Below are 21,453 nucleotides of genomic sequence, written 5' to 3' on the forward strand. Positions count from 1 at the left end.
TAAAGGATTTGGGGAAAATACTGGATATGGGACCATGATTATACCAGAAATATATGGACATAGGTGTAGACAGATGTGGCTATATAGATATACAGATATGTTATTATTCTGTTCCCAAACACCAGAAGCCTCTTCCCAGCTGAACACGAGGCATGTGAGTTGTAATGCTTTTGTCTGATGTTGCTGTTGTGTGGTTGACTTTTCTGTCAAAATACCATTTCGCAGTGAGTTAAATTGATGCACCGCGGAATTTTCTAATATTCTTCTGTATTGTCCACAGAGCATTCGCTCAGCAAACTCTAATTTCCTCTGAATGTCTACATCTAGTGCCAAGTTGATCTGAGCATCTGTAGCACTCAGAGTCATTTACGCTGCAACCCAATCCTGATTAAGATGCTTTTTTACTTACTTACTAAGCTCTTCATAAACACTGATCTCGATGGAACTTAAAACACGGGAAAAGAATTTCCTTGCCGCAAGGTCGGCTGGAGAGGAAAGTTTCCAAGGACAAGTTGATGGGGAAAGCGGGATGTCTGAGGCTGGAAAGCATGGCCTGGGGAGTCAGACAGGCTCGAGGTCAAGTCCGGGCTAGTATGGACCAGCCCTGAGACCTCAGCCAAGGGGTCTGACTGCTCTAACTTCTGAGGGTTGCTGTGATGCTTGAGAAAGAAAATACAAGCAAAGGGCTTAGTGTGCTGCCAGGCACCTGATAACACTCAATAAATATTATTAATATAATCTTATTTATGAATTGTTCTTTTTAAAAGACAAATCTCTAGAAACCTTCTTGTTCATTTGGGGAACTTACCCTGCTCTCCTTTTCAAAACGTAGATTAAAAATGCTGAACCTTATTTATTTGCTTTAAAGAAGTGCCTGGCTTTCGAATCATTTGGAATCAAATGAATCATCGCTGGGGCGTTGGACGTTTAAGTGGCCTGACCAATAGTCTACTGATTGGAACCATAGCTAACGTCTTGACTCTAATACTCATAGTTCTTAGGGGTAAAAAGAAAGAGCTCTCAGAGTTTCCGTTGTGGCGCAGTGGTTAACAAATCTGACCAGAAACCATGAGGTTGCGGGTTCGGTCCCTGGCCTTGCTCAGTGGGTTAAGGATCCGGCGTTGCCGTGAACTGTGGTATAGGTTGCAGATGGAGCTTGGATTCTGCGTTGCTGTGGCTCTGGCATAGGCTGGCGGCTACAGCTCTGATTGGACCCCTAGCCTGGGAACCTCTATATGCCATGGGAGTGGCCCTAGAAAAGGCAAAAAGACAAAGAAAAAAAGAAAGAAAGAGCTCTCTTATCATCCCATCATTTATTTTCTCATGTCCACATGAAATATGTGACAGATTATAATTCCTTATTATACAAGGCTCTTATTATGTAATTTGCGCTATATATTTTAGTGGCAAACTCATAGATCAGAACAATAGATTAATCATATCTACTCTTTGTTAATTGATTCCATCACTCAAGAAAAAATCCGGACTCCTTATTGTAGTTTCTAATGCCTGCTCTTGGCTTTTCTCCCAAAGCTGTTGTCTTCAGATCTGATTTCTCCCTTGCATTTAGTCCTGTTCAGAATCACGCAGCAATGGCTTATCAACCCCTTATTACACAACCCCTTATTAATACCCCTTATTAATTATATAGACCCTTTATTAATACCCCTTACTCTAGAGATAAGGTACATCCATGACTTAAGTGTCTTGGCAGACCACTGGAGGTTATAGCTATATTTCTACCTATATTTCTTATGGGTTAAGAGCTTTGCCAGGGCAAAATTCCGTGCTTTTAATCATGCTTGAAACTAGCCACTGCCAGCATGCCAGCAAAACAATACATCTTTCTTGGACTTAACCAAATCAAATGAACTTGTCTGAAGTCTAAGGGCTTACATTGAGAAGAGGCATATCAAAATCATTTTAGATATTTCAAAGCTTACCTATTTCTCCGATAAAGAAGACAGGTGTATTCTATGAAATGTGTTCATACACTTAAACCAACCTGAATGTTTTGAATGTGGCAATATGTTACTTTCTTTATAATGACCAGGAAGGGTTGTTTTTCCTTTCACTTGAAGTGCAAAAGATATTAGTTGCTGATGTACTGATATTTTCTGTTTCTATTTACCTTTTTTTTTTTTTTTTTGCAAATCAATGCGATTCTAATAACTTTATTCAGAAGGAAATAAGAATGAATGAGAGTAGAGTGAAAACGTTTAATGGAAAGATAAAAATATTTTTTAAAAGTTATTTTGCATGGGATAGACAAAAGCTGACCTAGCAAGGACAAAAATGCAAATAATGTAGCTGTAAAACAATAACTTAAATATAAATGATGAAAAAAAAAGCAGAGAACTATACCATAATAAAATAAGAAAGCGTTTTACCTATTTAAACCATATATTTTACTAATTACATGCATTTATGTATGATACATACTTTACATATATAACACAAAAGTACATCTTATTTTAAGCAATAAACCAGGGGATGGATTGAAGAACGTTGAGTTGTACACCTCTGATGGGTCTTCTGAGGGGAGAGAGTTTTTTCTGATCAGCTTGTCCTCAGAAAATATATCATTGGCTAAAGCCTATGAGATAATCCCAACTTCTTATTCTAGGACTAAGGTAGCTGTCCATCAGCCTTTAAGTCAGAGCCTACATGTATTCAAGAAATTCTATCTAACACCTCCTCCACCAGCCAGCCACCAACCTGGGAGTCTTAATTAGGGGATTTATATACATACACTACATAGTGAGAGTACTACTCTATAGAGAGCGGATACCTAATGAGGTCCTACGGTACAGCACAGGGAACTCAATATTCTGAAATAATCTAAATGGGAAAAGCCTCTGAAAAAGAATGGCTATCTGATTCACTTTGCTACACATCTGAAACTAACATTGTAAGTCAAGTATAATCCAATAAAATTAAAAAAAAATAAATTAGATGATCCTCCTATGTGATACCAGAGCAGCGTTCCTCTCTCTGCTATTACCATGTATGTTATTGCTGTTGCTGTTATTTTATGTGGTCTGAGTCACTGAACTGAGCCCACAGGGGCAGAGCGTTTCTATAACTCTATCATATTTTAGCATGGAAAATGAATGTGGCATAATTTCTAGAACATGGTGAGAACTCCGTCAATCATCAGTAGCTCAATAAATGCATGTGTTTGGGAAAGACTTTCCAGAAGTCTTTTCAACGTCTTTTGCAGACTTGAAATGACTTCCAGGAGCTCTTCGTTATTCTACGTGTTGTCTTACTTTACCTGAGAATTCAAAAGTTAACAGCATAGCTTTGACAGAGTTTGGGGCTTTGTAAATATGATATTAAGAGAAGGAAGATGGTTTCTCCTGTGTCAAAGGTCCTGAAAACTGCCACTGTATGAATATGGAGATGCTTTTTATATAAAATATACATATTTATATACTTATAAATCTAACATATTTACATGTATAAGCATAAAGTTCGAAATGTTCTAAGAGGTGTTTCTGTTCTTTTTTGCAGGACAAGCCACTTCTCCCACTCAAGGTAGGAATTAATATTTGAATTTTACTTTTTTTTCTTGTTAGATTTGTATACGTAATGTTGGTAAAATTTTCTATTTTTATCTTGTGAAATTATTTTGTAAGGACAAACTTTATAATCATGAATGGCCCTTGACATTCTCTTATTCTTAGTATTTATGCTTATAAGATATGATTTTGATAACTACCTGAACCTATTATTTGTAGATATTATTGTCTGTCAATTACAGCTTTTAACAAACTTGACAGTAAACCACCTGACAGGTTTCCAATCTCTTTTTAAAATTTTAACGCTATAAATAAATCACTTTATGTTAGAGAGATTGTGAAACTGCATAGTTAAGGAATAATATGAGAAACTAGAATTCTAAACATAATTATATGTATAAATATAAATTCCTGCTAGAGAAAAGCTTTGACACTATTAAGACATTTTGTAATAATCATTTCTAAATTCTATTGCCACAACTAAGTCTAACTGTCACAATTAACTCTTAACAAGTGGCCTAATCTGGAGAGAAATTATATTTAAGCAATGGAGATGCTGACAATACATTCATACATATCACCTGCCAAAGAAGAGAGAAAAATTAGATTGCATCTGGTTAAACATACATTACATCACTTCAATGTTACTGTTGTTGAACGTATATTCTTGATATCCTGATGAATCATGTGGTTGACATCATGCATTAAGAACATAGGTAAAGCGTGAAAAATAACCCCGATTTAAACAGTTATGATGCACAGTTCTAATGAGGCACATTCAAACTGTTCTGAGAACTGGATTATTAAAGGAACTATTTTTTTCATTTTCTAAAGTTGCGTTGATGTATAGTTGATTGACAACGTGTGATAATTTCTGCTGTGCAACAACGTGATTTAGTTGTATCGTGTACCCACTCTTTTTTTAAAAAATCTTTTCCTCTGTAGGTTATCACAGAGTGTTGGTTAGAGTTCCCTGTGCTGCATAGCAGGTCCTGGTTGACCATCCATTCCATATACAATCCCGTGCCTATGCCAGCCCCAAACCCCTCCTCCATCCCTCCTTCCCACCTTTTCCTAAAGAAGTATTTTTGTAGGTAAAGGGAAGTTCATTCCGAAAAACAAAGAACTCTAACAAAATATTCCTAAATATTCCTCTCTTGTTTTTCAAAGGTCTAATATTAGAAATTTGTAGTTTTATAGGATGGCAGAGAGGATTTTTCAATATGAAAGTCATCCATGCTTAGCAGGTTGAGACTGGTTTATGCCACCTATTGGCAACTCAGAGTCTCAACCCTAGAGCCTGGTCATTTTTGCAGGAGGGGGGTGGAAATGGGGATGGGAAGGGAGGGTGAATGTCTAAAATAGTGGGTGGACCCTCACCTTATTGAGACAGTTTCCATTAGCTCTGCATGGACTCAATGACAACAAGCCTCCAAATGATGAAACCGGGTAAGTTATTCCAAAGGCACATCAGCGTGGTCTCTTCCCCAGTGTTGCCAAGGAAAATAGGATCCATGGAAACCAGTGTATCTGCAAAGCCGGGGTGGGGGAACGGGACAGGGACTAAGTGGAACTGGCAACAGAGGCATGCTTTCTAATCCTACCTTCAGCTCTGACTTGTGACACGAGGGCCTCGTGCTTGGAGCTTTAAAATGTGTGCAGGGATGTGAAGGCTTCCAGGGGAGCGGATCTTAGAATGCGCTCTTTTCACTCACTTGTGGATTAAATTCACTCTTGACTGGAAGTCCTTCTTAGGATGCTTCTCTTCAAAATAGTACAGCGCTGTAATGCGAGACGTGGGCAGGGATTTTCCTTCTTTGTCATTTACATCTAACGAAAGGGGGGAGGTGAAAGAAGGAAAGTGCCACCATCTTTCTCAAAGCACCCGGAATCTTGCCAACACCCAAGTGGGTTCTACCTCAAAACGATACACTAGTAACGGATCAAGTCTATAAGGATGAAGGTGGATTAATGTTATTGGACGGAATGTTAAGTCCTCCCTCCTCCCTCCCTCGCATGTCCTCACTCCTGTCTGCCCCCTCCCCCCACCGGCCCCCTCCCCCCACTTTCACTCAACATATAGGATGAGAAAAGACTAAAGTTAGATTGGTCATATGACGCAGAAGACAGGAAGGCACTAGTTGCTTATTTACTCAGTTGGACATGTTGTCAAGTAATTATGGGCGAAACTTTGATGGCAAACATATGCATTTGTGAGTCATTAGGTTATGGAATTTTAGGGATTGGACTTTTTTGGGGGGAGGGAAAGACACATACAACGACTATCCTATCTCTTTGGATTTCTGTAGTCACAGAATAGCCCTGTGATCATCCATGTGTCCTGGCGTTGGGGCAGTTCCACGTGGCTCAGAGGGGTTTTATCCATTTTTAGTAGAAGTGGATTTCACATCATCCTTGACATTAATGAATGAAGCTGGGACGCAGTGTCACTTCTGCTTCCATTTTCTTTCTTTTCTTTTTAAAGGCATGTGATAAATAATTTTACTGAAGAATCGGCTTTCCTTTTATTTTCTAGTTTGTTTTCCTTACTTTATTTTTCATCTTCTTTCTCATTTATATGTGTAGTTGTTTCCGTTGTTTCTCTGCTCGGTGACTTTCCATTTCTGTTCTTTGTTCTGTCCCCCTTAGCACTTCTGCTCCTTTTCTGTCCCCCACTTCCCCCTCCCATTTCCCAATTTTGTGCCATTCTCTTATCCATCCCCCTTGAACTGAATTCATCAAACTACTTGTGGTGTAACTCAATTTTTCATTAATTAGATATGGAAAAACAAACTGTGATTCACAGAAGTAAGCACGTTAAAGAAACTTTCGAAAAAAAATTACACCTCTATAATCCCAATATGAAGAAATCACAATGTATTGTTGCTTAAAAAAACAAAACGGGTGTCCTTCCCCATTCTTTCACGATGCAAAGGACTTTGATGCATGGTGTTCACCTGCCCTACAGGCAGCTTCTTCCATCCGCTCATCTCAGCTCTGCATAGACCTACTTCACCAAGACCATGCCCCATTTTCGCTTTTTTTCTGATGTGAACAGAAACTGGAAAACATTAAATCCATGTCTCAACTCATGTTTCTTTTATTATCATGACAAAATTTTTTTTTTTTGTAGACTTGGGTCATTTGTATATTTGGGACTTCTGTTATCCAGTCTTTTACATGGTCTTTGTTTTGTTTGAATTCGATTTATTAAAAAAAAAAAATTGGTGTGTCCATCTAGAACTTTTTCTTTCACTTTTTTTTTCCTCTTGCAACCCTCCTGATAATCCTCTTCCAACTTGATTTTTCTTTAGTCTTTTCTGTGTGGATCAGCCTTTTACAATTTCTTTTCGTCCTCTTCATGCTTTGAGTTTTGTCTTTCTGAACCCAGTTGCTTTGGACAGTTGAGAATTCAGCCACAACCTGGAAAGAGGGCAGGAAATAGCTGCTTTCAACACCATCTCCCCAGGTTCATCTCTAGCCACTGTTCTGTGGCTTGTTTTACATCTTAGTCTACGAATTATATTTAATCCTCTTTATGCAACTATATGGGTATGGATGCATAGACACAAGGTCTGTGCATTTTATTTGATTTCTTTTCCTTTTCGTTTTCAATTGTATGGCTGCACTGGAAACATATGGCAGCTCCGGGCCAAGGATAGAATTGGAGCCACAGCTGGAACCTACGTTGCAGTTGTGGCAATGGCCAGATCCTTTAACCCAGGGTGCCCCTCTGCGAATTGAACCGCAACTCTGCAGCAACAGGCACGACTGCAGTAGGATTCTTAAGCCACTGTGCCACAGCGGGAACTCCTGTATAAGCATTTTAAATGCACACATACCATATACATATATATATATATACCATAATTTATACCTGTGTGGTGTGTGTGTGTTTGCATGCAGGGGCACACCAGTTGTTTACTTGTGGTCACACTGTAGGGCTGGGGAGTTATAGGCTCAGATGATATGATTCAGGATATGATTCATATGTTTATTTTCTCCTTCCTCCATCTCCAACCAATACGACAGGAACGAACATGACAGAGGAGTCCTCTGCTGTGCCTCCACGTGACCCCTTACTTGCTCGCACCACTGCATCCTCACTCGCAAGCATCTCTGATCGAGAAAACGACTCCTCAGAGGCCAAGCCTCCTTCTAGTGCAGGCACTGCCACAGTGGAAGTTTCCCCGGGCCCTGAGGATAACCATAGCACTACTGATGGGACAGGTTGGCAGAGACCTCACTGGAGACGGGTTGAGGGAAACTAGCCTCTCACTCTCTCTCGCTCTTTTTTTTTTTTTTAATTTTAAAGTTATCAGAAGTTTATCTTTAAATTGTGTGCTCAGTGTTGTATGTGATTTTACCAAGTGTAGAACATCTAGGCGTTTATGAAATATTGGCTGATGAAAGTCATGACCGCAGGTTGTTAGGGGGAGGGGGAGAGAGGGAGGGAAGCTCCCCTGCCCCCCAAATAAAATCGGGATGTGGGGGGTTTTCTTGGTGTTCTCTGATCCCCACAGGCTGCATCATTTTCCCAGTTCCTGCTCACGTAGGTTTTCTGGAGCTCTGAGCAGGTCAGAACTCTACTTCAGGTCTTGGTCGGTCTCACCCTTCTTCTCCCCATGCTGTCCCCCCTTTTACCCCAAAGTAGGGTTTTCTTGGTTCAATTCCAGACTCTCAATATCAGAACATTGTTGGAGATAATTTATTTATTTTTTTTAAAAAAAAACAGAGGCTTGGTAATCCAGGTTGGTTATTTGGATTTCTTCCAGAGATAGTCACATTATTTATGCAACTATATGGGCATGGATGCATAGACACATAATTAGAGTTGTGAGTCCCAGTGGTAGAATTTAAGGGAATGTGGCCATGTTCATAGGAAACTAGGAGAATGACAGGGGAGGTATTTCTGCGAGGGAAGACTCTGGATGCTCCTAGGATCCAGAGACCACTGATCTGCTCCTTCTTTTTTTAATGTTAGATCTGGAAGTATATCTTGCACATAAACCTACCATACTGAGGGCGGTTGGTGCCTTTTCTGAAATAATGTACAGTGTGCCACTTTCTGAGGCAAACTGGTTTCCAGGCATACTCTGATTAAAGAGATTAAGATATCTGTTCAGTAGAGTCTTCAGTGTTAGCTTGAAACACAATCCCGGGTAAGCCGATCACAGACACGTGGTACAGGCTACACGCAGTGTCTTGAAGTTTATTGGCTGTGATAAGCAGCTAAATGGACGATCGATGCTGTCATATCAATTACAGTAATGTAGATTTAATCTCGATTCCACTTTTCCTGGCTAGCCTAGGACATGGGTTGTGGCTGGGACTTCTCTAAACATCGCAAGTGTCTGAATTCCTTTTAATCAAAGGAATGTGAGCATGAGGGAGGTGGAGGCTAGGTAGAGCTTTTCATGTTAAACCTTTTTATTGACGAAGTGACATCACACAGAATTTTTCAGCTCAAAGCTTCCACATTTCCCCTCACATACTTAAACGCATGCATACAACATTCCCAGGTTTCATTTCCACATCCCCCCCAAAAAAAATTAAAGCCAGAGTTTTACATATGAAGCAAAATTCTAGAAAAAAGGTTCAAAATGAAATGGATTGGAAATAAAGATGAATAAAAATACTTGATCTGGCACAGCAAAAGGGATGGTGAAATTAGCTGGGAAAATCTCATGCTTTCAAACAAGAGAACGCAGTTTCTTTTCTAGAAAATAATCTTGCTATCAGGCAATATTTCAGTTATCTACTGGAATAAAACTTCTGAGTTATTTAATATATTCTTTGGATTGATTTGTATGGTGGATGGGAATGCAATTTAACTTTTCTTGCTTACTAATACACGAGGAGGAAAAATATCCCTCAGTCCATTTTTCTAACAGTATAACATACACCATTTCAAAAAATTTTAAAAATGATTACAATAAGCATCTACATCGTAATATGAAATTTAATTATGTAATATTATCTTTATAAAAAATAATACATGCATGTTGCAAAACAGCCTCATAAAAGTATATATTTGTGATTTGTCAGAGACCCTTGCATATTGGGTATTCTTTTCTTATTCTGCCCACTTTCAGTTTGTGGAGCTGATGGAGAATTCCAAAGGGTCATAATGACCTAGACGTCACAAAAGCCACCTGGAAACATGCGCCGTCTCCGGCTGCATCAGCCCAGGGAGCCTCCCATATATGTAAACGGAGGATGCAGGTGCTACCCACCTGGCAGGTGAACTTAAAAACAGGCAGACTTGAACTTTAAGAGACTGGGCCCTTTCACAGTTGGTAAACTATAATATCAGTTTTCTCCTTAGAACCTCCTGGTATTTAATTTTTTTTTTTTATCTGCGGTGGGGAGATATTGATGAAATGATCTCATTGTTAATTAGCACAATCTCCTCCTCACCCGAGGCTCCCGTAGACCCGCGGGCGCCCTCTACCGGATGAGGTGCTCAGACACTGGCCCCAAGGCGTCCTCTATGGACTCACCCCTGCTCTCTGCAAGAATGACAACTCCGATTTGCGGGCCCTTTAGACTTGTGCAGCTATGAAGACTACATGAACTACCATCTACGTAGGAGTGAAGAAATCCAAGCACCATCTCACGTGTAGCATTTGGCGGTGGATTAATTTGAAATTTTATACTTTCGTTGTTACCCTCAATCCACGAGGCAGAGTAACAAAAGTCCTTGTAATAGAGATGAATTAATAAAGAAGAATGATGAGAACAGAGAAGAAGTCTGTTCAGAAGATTATTCAGGGCTTTATATGTTTATTTATTTCCTGGGCAGGTGTTACTGTGCAGTGAGAACTTCTTTTCACTAGGAATAAAGAATAGATGCACAAATTCTTTACTAAGATATCCTACCTAAACAAAAACAATGAAGAGTAGGTGGTGTCTACTGCCACTAAAGGGCACTGAGAAATTATACCCACAATTAAATTGTTCCTAAAATAATAGAAAAAAATAGACGCTCATATTCTCCATTCAAAACATCAAAATCCTTTCAGTTTTAGCATCTCTGTCTATAAAAACTGCAAAATAGCCCCTGCCTTGTCTTTCCCACTCAGTGTGTACTCCTTTCCTGGTGCCCTTTTTATCCTGAAAAATAAGCATGTTTCTCAGGTAACAAAGGCATATACGCTCTGACCTGAGTGCCTGAAAGTTAAAGATATGAATGGGGAACCTGGCAGTTTTTGCTCCAGTGTGGAAGATGGAATCTGTCAAATGGTCATTATTTTTTTGAAGAATTAAGATTGTTCCTTTGGCATAAAAATCATGACAAGCTGGGAAGAGAACTGCCCTAGCTTGTCTACCATCTTCCACCAGTTCTGGCTGCCACAGGAACTGCAGTACAAAGATTGGGTGCTTTTAGCAAATGCAGGGATTCAGACGTTGTGGCTGGGAAGGAGCCGGGAAATAGCTCTGGAGGGCTGACCATCACACAGATTAGTCTGCTTTGCCCCATCAAGGAATTTTTCCTCTCTCGGTGGTTAATTTCACTCATTAAAAAATCTATTAATGGACCTCATTAAAATTGTAATTGCCAGTCCTAGGCCATTGCTGAGATTCTCCACCAGGGAAAGTAGTTTTCATAGGAAGAGAGAAGGTAAGGGGTTTGGAAGGGTGAGAGTGGGGGACTTCAGAACCGGCATGGGGACAGGGGACCCTGGGGAGGGGCAAAGAGAATGAGCTAGTGAAAGAGAAGTAGAAAAAAAAAGTATGAAGGAGGGATGAAGTCAAGCCTGACTGATTCCAAAATTTACAGAGGGCCAGCCGTATGCCTACCTTTTTTTTAAGGATTAAAAGAAAGCAAACATTTTCTACTCTTCTGGTTCTGTTGAAGCCGTGCCTTGAGTATCCAGAGGTGAAAAATGGATGTTTATGTTACTCATTCCATTCTGGGGTTTACTTACACTTGGGTAGGGATTTAGTGGCTTTTAAGACTGAACTGAGAACCCAAACTCAGAATTTGGGAAGATTCATGTTCAGTGCTATGTGCGCGCACGCGTGTGTGTGTGTGTGTGTGTGTGTGTGTGTGTGTGTGTGTGTGTGTGTGAAAGAGAGAGAGAGGGAGAGAGAGATTGGAGGGTACCTCCCGCTCTGCAACACAGAGCATCTCAAGGCAGGTGCAGGACCAACCTTATACCATGAAATTGGTGACCCCAGGGATCCTGACAGTGAAATGACCACACAAACTCAAAAAGGATCTAGCTCTATTTTTTGCCTGGACAATAGTGTAGTGCTAGGCATCTAGCTGGTCCCCAGCGAATACACGTCGCTCACCTGTGCAGTGATTCTGGGTGTGGTGCTGGAGAACGATGCGACGTGCTGTGGGTGCTTTTGGCAACCACCCTTGATTCTGCACCCCTTAGCTCATCTGTATCAGAAACTAAAGGGATGCTGTCGCTCTAATGTGATGTTTTGCGGCTCTAAACGAGGTTGCTTTTTCCTGGGAAGGGGAGCCGCTTCAGTGAAGGTAGAATTGTGAGCTTCAACTGGAAGGGAAAAAAAAATAATAAACAACAACAACAAAAAAGAAAACGAGTTCAGTAGCTGCACAGGCAGGATCCCCTTCAGCTCTATTTTAAGAAAATTAGAAGGAAGCACCTGCACCCAGGGTCCCTCCCCGGAGAGGTGTGCCCCATCCAAGGCCATGGCAGAGGCGGGCAGCCGTTCCTCTGGGGCCAATCTCAGCACAGCCTTTTACCCTCAGAGCTCACTTCCATCTCTGCGGTCTCAGCACCAGCCAGCGGTACCCACTCTGGGCATCTTCCGTATTGCCTAGGGCAGCTGACCTCCATTTGTGGTCCACGCTATCTCCCAAGGTCCCAGGTTTTTTGTTGGTTTGTTTGTTTTGCTGTGCCTGTGGCACGTGGAAGTTCCCAAGGCCCAGATGTGAACCCATACATGCCATGGCAATGCTGAAACCTTCACAGCTAAGCCGCTAGGGAACAACTCCTGGAGGTCCCAGATACTCTTAAAATATGTGCTCTGATGCCAAAGCTTCACAGGTGGCACATTGTCCCAAAAGCCATGCTACTTGAAAAACGTTTATAACTATATGATTTTTAAAATTATAGTTAGTTTACAGTGTTGTGTCAATTTCTACCATACAGCAAAGTGACCTGGATATATACATAAAAATATATATATATATATGCTTTTTCTCCTATAGTCTCCCATTATGTTTTATTCTAAGAGAGTGGACGTCATTTCCTCTTGCTGTACAGTTGCAGATGGGGCTTCGTTGCAAGGTAGCAGGGGTGCTTGAATGTTTGCTGCTCCACCTTCACCTCTGTTAATAAGCATGCATCCGCTGACTGTGTGGCCACTGTCATTGTGGTAGGAAGGGGGTGTGGTGCTGATGGCCTTTCTGATTGCAGGTGCTCCAGGAATGAAGACCACCCCCCTCACCTTGCCTGCAGACACAGCTACTTCAACCGTAGCTATCCCCAACCCTGCACACAGCAGCAGCCCTGCTGCCTCACCTCCACGCATCTCCAACTCGACCACCAGAGATAACGCCTCAGGTTTGACTGTGTTGCTCTAAGTGCTTTAGGTTCTGGATAAGGTCATGGACGCTTGAACCTCTCATGCAGCTCTTTTACTTCCCACCAAATATGAATTGCAGGTTTCCCATTTGATGCATTTTCCTCCATTGATACTCATTAATCGAAAAACAAAACAAAACGCTAACATGCCAGTGAGCATTTTTCCCCCCCTGGGTGCATGTTCTTTTATCATGTATGTGATAAAAATTTATGGCAAAAAAGAAAAGATGACAAACCTTAACATCCTATATATAGCCCTGAAATCAAATGCCACCTTTTCAACTTTCTAGCTGACTTTAGGACACATTGCTCAGACCCTTCAATGCCTTCTTTTAAAAAAATGGGTATCAGCAGCTTAGAAGAGATTTACAAGGAGATCCTGCTGAGTAGCATTGAGAACTATGTCTAGATGCTCATACTGCAACAGAACAAAGGGTGGGGAAAAAATTTATACATGTAAGGATAACTTGATCCCCTTGCTGTACAATGGGGAAAAAAAATGGGTATCAGGATAGGACCAATGGGAGGGCAGAATATGTAAAACCCGGAGATGAACTAACGAGTACAAAAGGGTAGCTCGTATTTTTGTTGGTAATGAAACTAAGGGGAGTTGTAGGAGATACTGGGTGAGGAGGAGTTCGAAGGGGACTCTGCACACGGAGTCGGAATTATACTAAGAAATGAATAGCTTCTTCTCAACTTATGTAACATTTTGCTCCAACTGTTGCAACTCTTAGTCCTCTTCAGGGGACAATTATCATTTAAATCTTTGACTCACTTTCTTTTTTTCTTTTCTTTCTTTTTTCTTGCTTGCTTCCTTCCCTCCTTTCCTTGTTTTCCTTCCTTCCTTTTTGCTTTTTTGATTTTTAGGGCCCCACCAGCAGTCTATGGAAGTTCGCAGGCTAGGGATTGAATTAAACCTGCAGCTGCTGGCCGCAGCCACAGCAACACCAGATCTGAGACATGTCTTCAAACTTCAGCACAGCTCACAGCAATGCTGGATCCTTAACCCACTGAGCAAGGCCAAGGATTGAACCTGCAACCTCATGGATACCAGTCGGATTCATTACCCTTATGAGCCATGATGGGAACTCCCTTCATTCTTTCTCTTTCTCTCTTTCTTTCCTTCTTTCTTTCTCTTTCTCTCTCTCTCCCTATCTTCCATCCATCCTTCCTTCCTTCTTTCCTTCCTTCCTTCCTTCTTTTCTTTCCTTCTTTCTTTTGCTTCTTTTTTTTTTTTCCGCTCCACAGTATATGGAGTTCCCAGGCCAGGGATCAGATCCAGGTGGAAGTTGGGACCTATGCTGCCGCTGCGGCAATGCTGGGTCTTTTCACCCACTGTGCGGGGCTGAGTATCGAACCCAAGTCCTGGCACTGCAGAGATGCTACCCATCCCCACTGGGCCACAGTGGGAACTCTTCCCTTTCTTCTTTTGACAACAAACACCTGTCCGTTCAAATTAGGAAGATGCCTCTAGCAAAGATTCCATTAAGACCTGATCTTTGCTAATGAGTTTCCCCCTTGCCCTTCCACATGACCAGCTCCATTAACTGTGATTCCTCTGTTCATTTCCTTCCAGATGGGCCCACCACGTTCACTGCACCATCCTCTCTGACCACTTCAGCAAGCATTTTCTCCACCGCTGCTCTCTCAACCATAGGTGACAACCTGACCCCCAGTCATGCAGTCACATCGCCACCACGCGCTTGGGACATGGTCACAGAAGGGGCTTCCATTGGCTCTACCCTGGGCTTTTTTTCGAGAAGTTCAACTGCGAGTTCTAACGATGTTACTGGGATAGCCTATGACATCCTGGCAATAGCACCCCCCCCACCCCCGGGTTGTTTGTGTCCTTCCTGGAAACGTGTAGAGAAATGACCAGCTATACTAGGACTTCTTTCTCTAATTCTGGGTGTCGGTATTAGTATGAAAAAGAATCATTCTATCAGAGGGGCTCTCTGTTCCAAGAGATCAGTAGCAGAGGAGAGACCACAGAACCCCAGCCATGCGTATGGGGCGCAGAGACATGAAGGTCCAGGCGTGGGTGGTGTCTCTCGGGTCAGCCAGGCAGAGTGTGCGAGGGCATCATCTCCCCCCAGTTTCTTCCAAATCAAGGACCAGATCAGCAGAGATCTCTTGGCGTCCACAAACCGCATTTCCACCCAATTCTTGAGTTCAATATATATGCCCATGCAAGATATGTCTCAGTTGGTGGACAGAGCAAAGTGTTACCCTGGAAGAGGTATATAGGAAAAGACCTTACAAAGTTAAACCACAGAATGCAGCCGCCCTTGCCTGTTTTCTGATTGTTTTTTAAACAAAGGTATAAACAGAACTTTCTAGAGGTTATACCTATATACATCAATTTTGGGATTCATTAAGGGGATGAAAATTTCTAAAATGCTTTGGGCTGTAAGAATAGCCAGACATGTCACCATTCCACCACACTTTTCCAAAAGGTACTCCAAAATACAGCAGAGGTATTCTAAATGGCAATTTTGATAATTTGCATTCTCTCTTTTTTTTTCCTCTATCACAGCTCCGACTACGCCGAAGCCATCCTGTGGTAAGTTCGTCTACCTAGCAGCAACATATATCACTTTTGAAGAGCACTTGAATGGTTTCCTGTTTTATTCCAAGTTTCTGACAACCCCCCCCGCCCCCCAACAAGCTAAACTCACTGGTTCTAATTGCTTACCAATGATTAGCTCCAACTCTAAAGAGCAAGGTTCCTTCAGGGCAAGAAGCTTTGAGGTCACGTTCAGACCAGGATGGATGGTTAGTAGCCCAACAACTTTGGTGGAGCTACTTAACTTTAGTTTGCATATTGGTAAAGTGGGATGATTTTGTTCGGGGGCTGCGGGGAGGGGTCAGTGCAATGATAAATATGAAACGGGAAGGATACCGTTAAAGCTAATCTAGACGAACGTTTCTTTTTTTTCTCTAGGATTCTGCTCAAAGCAGATTGCTTGAGAACAGCTTGTGTCCATCTTTCCCCCCCTTTAGTTCCTCTGTTCTCAGTGGAAGCAGAGTCCTTATTCACAGCCAGGGCTCATCTACGTGTTTCTAAATCTCGGCGCAGGAATCCCTGCCTTCCTTAACTCTCTGTACATTTGGTGCAAACATCAGCCTTCATGTGTTTGCTTAATTCATGGGAAGTTTCCTGGCCAGGTCCCTCTCTCATTATCACCTCCTTACACTTTTACTGCCATAGCGTGGAACTACTCGTACTTTTCTTTAAATGGGTTTCTTCCTGTTCCTGTGTCCACACCTGCTCTTCTTCCTCTACCTGGGAATGCCACACCATCTTCATCTGCCACCTCTCTCCCCCATTAATTTTTCTATGTCCTGCTCACATTTTAAAATGCAGAGTCACTGCCTCTGGAGAGCCTCTCCTGGTCCTCCAGTCTGAACAGACAGCTCTGCCTCTTTACTCCTGTATCTGTTGCAGGACTTACGTACAGAGAAACGAGACACTGAGGGGTTTTGCCAGGAAGCAGCGTTTATTTGTGCCAGCATGGGCTCAGCAGATTCATATCCAAAGGCTGAGCCCCTAACGCAGCGGGGCATCACCTTATACACCCCATTAGTTTTCCTGCTACATCTGAATTCCTTTGTCCCCCGTATAGGGTGTTCTATAATTTTTGAGCAGACAGTTGCAAATGCAGCCTGTGCTTGTGGACACAGGTTATGCTACATTGTTGCAGAACTGCGCACAGATGCGGATGCTGCATGTTGTCTTCCTTTTGTTCTGGGAGGGCCCGTCCCTTTCCCCACTACATATTCTTTTGTGCATAATCTTGTTTTAGGCATTTTCCTCTCTTCGGCAGCCCCTACCCATGCCCGTCTCCGTGCTAGATCCTACCATTCCCAGAGCTGATGGTATTCTGTATTCCTATGGCTCCAGACACAGTCTTAAGCAAAATAAGGGCTTCATAATTTTTGTTGCACTAAAAATGAGTGGGTAAATCATTGCGTGTTGAAAAGATATTTTTTACCAGTCAATGGAATCCATTTAAACAAAGAGGAGACTGTGAGCTGACACTCAGAGAATGTGCTTAAGCGGAGTTGTTATTGATAATCTTACGTAAGCAAAGGAATAATGAGACCTGTGGTCTCTAAATAATTAATGTTCCACAGATCAGGAGAACGAGATCATCAAGTGCTACATTTTAGAAAGCATGGGAAATGCTAAAGCGAGAAGGAGAAGGCTGTTTATTTTTGCATAATTCAATGGTTATGGAGGCCCTATTAATGACAGGTTTTACACAAGGATCTGGACTTATAGTTATGATCAAAATGGATGGACTTTTGCTCTCTTGGAATTTGTAGTCCAGTCAGACAGACATTAATCTGATAATTGTCCAAATACAAACTCACAAGCCTCGGCCCTTGGTAGGGCAGTGATGTAAAGTGAATTACAGAAGGATAACTTGGAGACACTGATGTGTCCCTTCTGTTTTTTACATTCCTGGAGATATCTTGTTGGAGATTGGATATTTAAAAAAAAAAAAAAAATGTGTGTTGGAGTTCCCACCGTGGCTCAGCGGAAACAAATCCGACTAGGAACCATGAGGTTGCGGGTTCAATCCCTGGCCTTGCTCAGTGGGTTAAGGATCTGGCGTTGTTGCTGTGAGCTGTGGTGTAGGTCGCAGACGTGGCTCGGATCCCGTGTTGCTGTGGCTGTGGTGTAGGCTGGCGGCTACAGCTCCGGTTCGACCCCTAGCCTGGGAACCTCCATATGCCGCGCGGGTGCGGCCCTCAAAAGACAAAAGACCAAAAAAAAAAAAAAAAAGTGTGTTAAGGAGTTTGCATTGAATGTTAAGTTTATTTGCTCTGAAAATAAGATTACCCTTGCTGTTTTTTTTTTTTCTTTTAGAAGAGAAATACATGGATATCCCTGTGAACTACACTTACACTTACAATGAGAACAGTAAAACATACAGTGTAATGTTTGCATCTGACGTCCAGTGTGACTCCCAAGACTGTGCAAAGATGCTCCAGAACCTACAGGAATGTGAACATAGGACTGTTAACCTATCCCATAGTTCATGTGTTCCTCCTTTTAAACAAATCCTCTTAGAGACACCTCCAGGTAAATGTCCATTGATTTCTGCTTGTGTGTTAACAACCCACAGTGCCATTTTGCATGTGGCATGTCCTCATGTTCAGGGATCAGCTGGTGGGAGAACCAGGAGAGAGGGCAGTAGGAAGCCCGTGGGTGGACCTTCTGGTCTCCTGACCCAGTGACAATGGAAACCTCAGATGAGCCTTCTCTGTTTTCCCCTTACCTGTCTCCCTATACCTCTCAAATAGAGTGCTTTATGTAGATTAGATAGAACTTACCCCACTGAGTGATGATGCATAAGCTTTCTTTTTTCCTCCTCTGTGGAATTCAAGTCATGAAATATACATGTGCACGTATTAATCCTTTCAAATACATGTGTGCCCGGAATATTGTGGGGAGGGAGGTACAATGTCAAAGATTTGATGTTTGTGGAAAGAACAAAAGTACTTTCACCAAAAAAAAAGAGAGTGTGTTAGTTATGCTAAGGCGATCAAGCTAAGCTACTACTGGAAAGAGGACTAATGTACTAAACTACCTTCACAAGATGTGTTTTTAAGAAGGGATTCAGGGACTGTACATTTGTTGAATCTCACGTCTTTCAATAATTTGAGAACACAGATTGAATTATTAACATTTAGATGGGTTCAAGTCTGATGTTTTGAAAAAGATGCCATTTAACTTATTCTTTTTTTCTAAGTATTATTAAAATAAATGATCAATTAAAAACAGATTAAAATAAATGATCAGAAAATGACAATAAAAAAAAATACTTCCCCCAAGAAGGGAGATTCCTTATTCTGTGTAATGATCATTCAATGAAAAATCAAAGAGTAAATGATAAATTGAAGACATAAATAAGAAAACAAAATAGAATGAGTGTTTTAAAAGGTGCAAAAAATGAGAGTTCCTATTGTGGTGCAGAGGAAACAAATCCAGCTAGTATCCGTGAGGATGTGGGTTCCGTCCCCGGCCTTGCTCAGTGGGTTAAGGATCTGACGTTGCCGTAGGTTGCAAACATGGCTCAGATCCTGCATTGCTGTGGCCATGGCATAGGCCAGCAGCTTTAGCTGCATTTCAATCCCTAGCCCGGGAACCTCCATATGCTGCGAGTGCAGCCCTAAAAAACAAAAACAAAAAAAAAATGCAGTTTTATCTAGACATTTACATTGGGTTCCATTTTTAAAAGGAAGTGTAATTCTAAATGAAAGGATACCAATATGTATGGTATTAAAAAGAGTAAACTTAGAGAATCAAAAAAAAAAAAGCAAAACCCTGAGAGTTGTTAGAATTTTTCAAAAGTAAAAAATTTTTAAAAAAAGAATTTTTAAAAAATTTTTTTCATCTATTTTTATATCTTTTTCTTAACAGATCCTACAAAGTTTAAGTTGGAAGACTGTGTACAGCCTGAAAAAGCAAATACTTCTCTTTGTTTGAGGTGGAGAACAGTGGCAATTTTTCTTGTGATGAAGGAAACTTACATACAGTTTTCAATGTGCTGTAAGAATTCAACACCCATCAGAAGAGTTTTTCCCTATGATGGTAAGTTTTTCTAGATATTATGTAATCCCTTCTTTCCTTCTTTCCTCTCTTCCTTCTTTCCTTCCTTCCCTCCCTCCATCCATCCCTCTCTTCCTCTTTCCTTCCTTCCTTCTTATTTTCCTTCCTTCTTCTATCCTCTATCTCAGTCTCTCTCTCACAGTCCATGATATGTTTGGCATCAAAGCATTTTATTCTCTATACCGCTCGAATTCACAAAATGGACACATATACCATCTGAAAAATATTTTTTTAAATAGTAACACCAATTAATTTATAAGAATTTTCTTGGCAACTGTATACACGAGGCAGTATTGAAGAGATTACCAGAGCAGGGAGTTATAGAAATCAGGGTACACACACTGTTAGAAAGGGAAAATGACCACAGGATCACGTGATTCCAAGAGTTTCCTTTGTCAGCCCCCCTCAGCAATGTTCATGAGCAACTACAAGAAGACGTCGATAAAAGGAAATTAGAAAAGAATAGTAAGGGATCCCAGGAATATGAATTTAAGTTCATGGGGGCCATAATTAAGACGTTTTTAATGATTAATTATTTAGTACCTTAATCTATTTTAATTTGAATTTATTGAGTTGAAATCCCCCTCCCCTGGCATAGCCATGGGCTAGGCCATAAAGGCAGAACAGACAGACACACACCCACACGCTGTCACACAGAGGATGGAGGATGACTCTGTTGTAATCATCATGTTATGGGGAGATACAAGCTCAGAAACAAGAAGTAGGAAGGAAGCAAGAACAGACACATGTTGAACAGATACCCAGGATCTAAGATATCGACAGGGTATCGCCTAACTCAAGTGCAGTCTCACTTTCTGAGCAGAGAACATTGATCTAATGCTTCATTTCAACAGTTAGATTCAAGACACTCTCAAATTCAGGTCTACTTCCTAATGTTTTCTTTAACATTGAGTGTGGTAAAATCAAGCATTATTATAGCAGTTCTCAGGTTCTTTTCCTTTTGTTTTGACCATTTGCTTAGTTTTTTTGTGTCACACCCATGGCATATGGAAGTTCCCAGGCTAGGGGTTGAATCAGAGCTGCAGCTGCCGGCCTATGCCAAAGCCACAGCCACGAGGGATCCGAGCCGTGTCTGTGACCCACACCACAGCTCCTAGCAATGTCAGATCCTTAACTCACTCACTGAGCGAGGCCAAGGATTGAACCTCTATCTCCATGGATATTAGTTGGGTTCATTAGCACTGAGCCACATGGGGAACTCCTTACTCATAGGTTTTCAACCCAATAAATATTCATTACAGCTATAAAACCATAATGAAATTTAAGTGTGATATATTGTATCCATGTCCTCATAGGCAATATGTATTTCTTTTAGGTAAACCTATTCAATCAACTAAAGAAAAAGAATTTGGTGTGGAAAATCTTTATCCTCAACATACTTACACTTGTAGTTCACAAGTGTTTTACAATCACCGGGCTTTTGCCAATGAAATAAAACTATTGAAACCGATTTTGCAAGTGAGTATATTACTTACATTTATATGTTAAAGTTCCTTTTTTATATGCTCATGATTTTTCAAAAATCACAGAAAATGATGTTTTGAGTTTAGAGAAAAGGTTTCAGAAAGTGGATTTGGGTCCATTATTAAAGTAGAGTTTTGAAATAAATGATAGAGAATCCAAACCTCCATCAAGTTTTTTTGCAAACTGTAGGCTGCTGTGAGATTATGGTGGAAACAAAACTGTGAGGTATGTGAAATGCTTGTGCACATGT

The 21,453-nt window shown here is 41.2% G+C and overlaps 1 protein-coding gene across 1 annotated transcript in view; it reads left to right on the top strand.

The window, feature by feature from the left end:
* Positions 1-21,453, top strand: part of PTPRC (protein tyrosine phosphatase, receptor type C) — a 118,644-nt gene that overhangs the window by 50,488 nt on the left and 46,703 nt on the right. The window contains 12 exon segments of the mRNA XM_003130596.6: positions 3,517-3,540; positions 7,557-7,754; positions 12,926-13,072; positions 14,673-14,753; positions 15,633-15,659; positions 17,973-18,188; positions 19,530-19,598; positions 19,601-19,630; positions 19,633-19,656; positions 19,659-19,700; positions 21,055-21,168; positions 21,171-21,197. Coding sequence (XP_003130644.5) covers positions 3,517-3,540; positions 7,557-7,754; positions 12,926-13,072; positions 14,673-14,753; positions 15,633-15,659; positions 17,973-18,188; positions 19,530-19,598; positions 19,601-19,630; positions 19,633-19,656; positions 19,659-19,700; positions 21,055-21,168; positions 21,171-21,197 — 999 coding nt within the window.

Source organism: Sus scrofa, chromosome 10, assembly GCF_000003025.6.
Source record: "Sus scrofa isolate TJ Tabasco breed Duroc chromosome 10, Sscrofa11.1, whole genome shotgun sequence".
NCBI lineage: Eukaryota > Metazoa > Chordata > Mammalia > Artiodactyla > Suidae > Sus > Sus scrofa.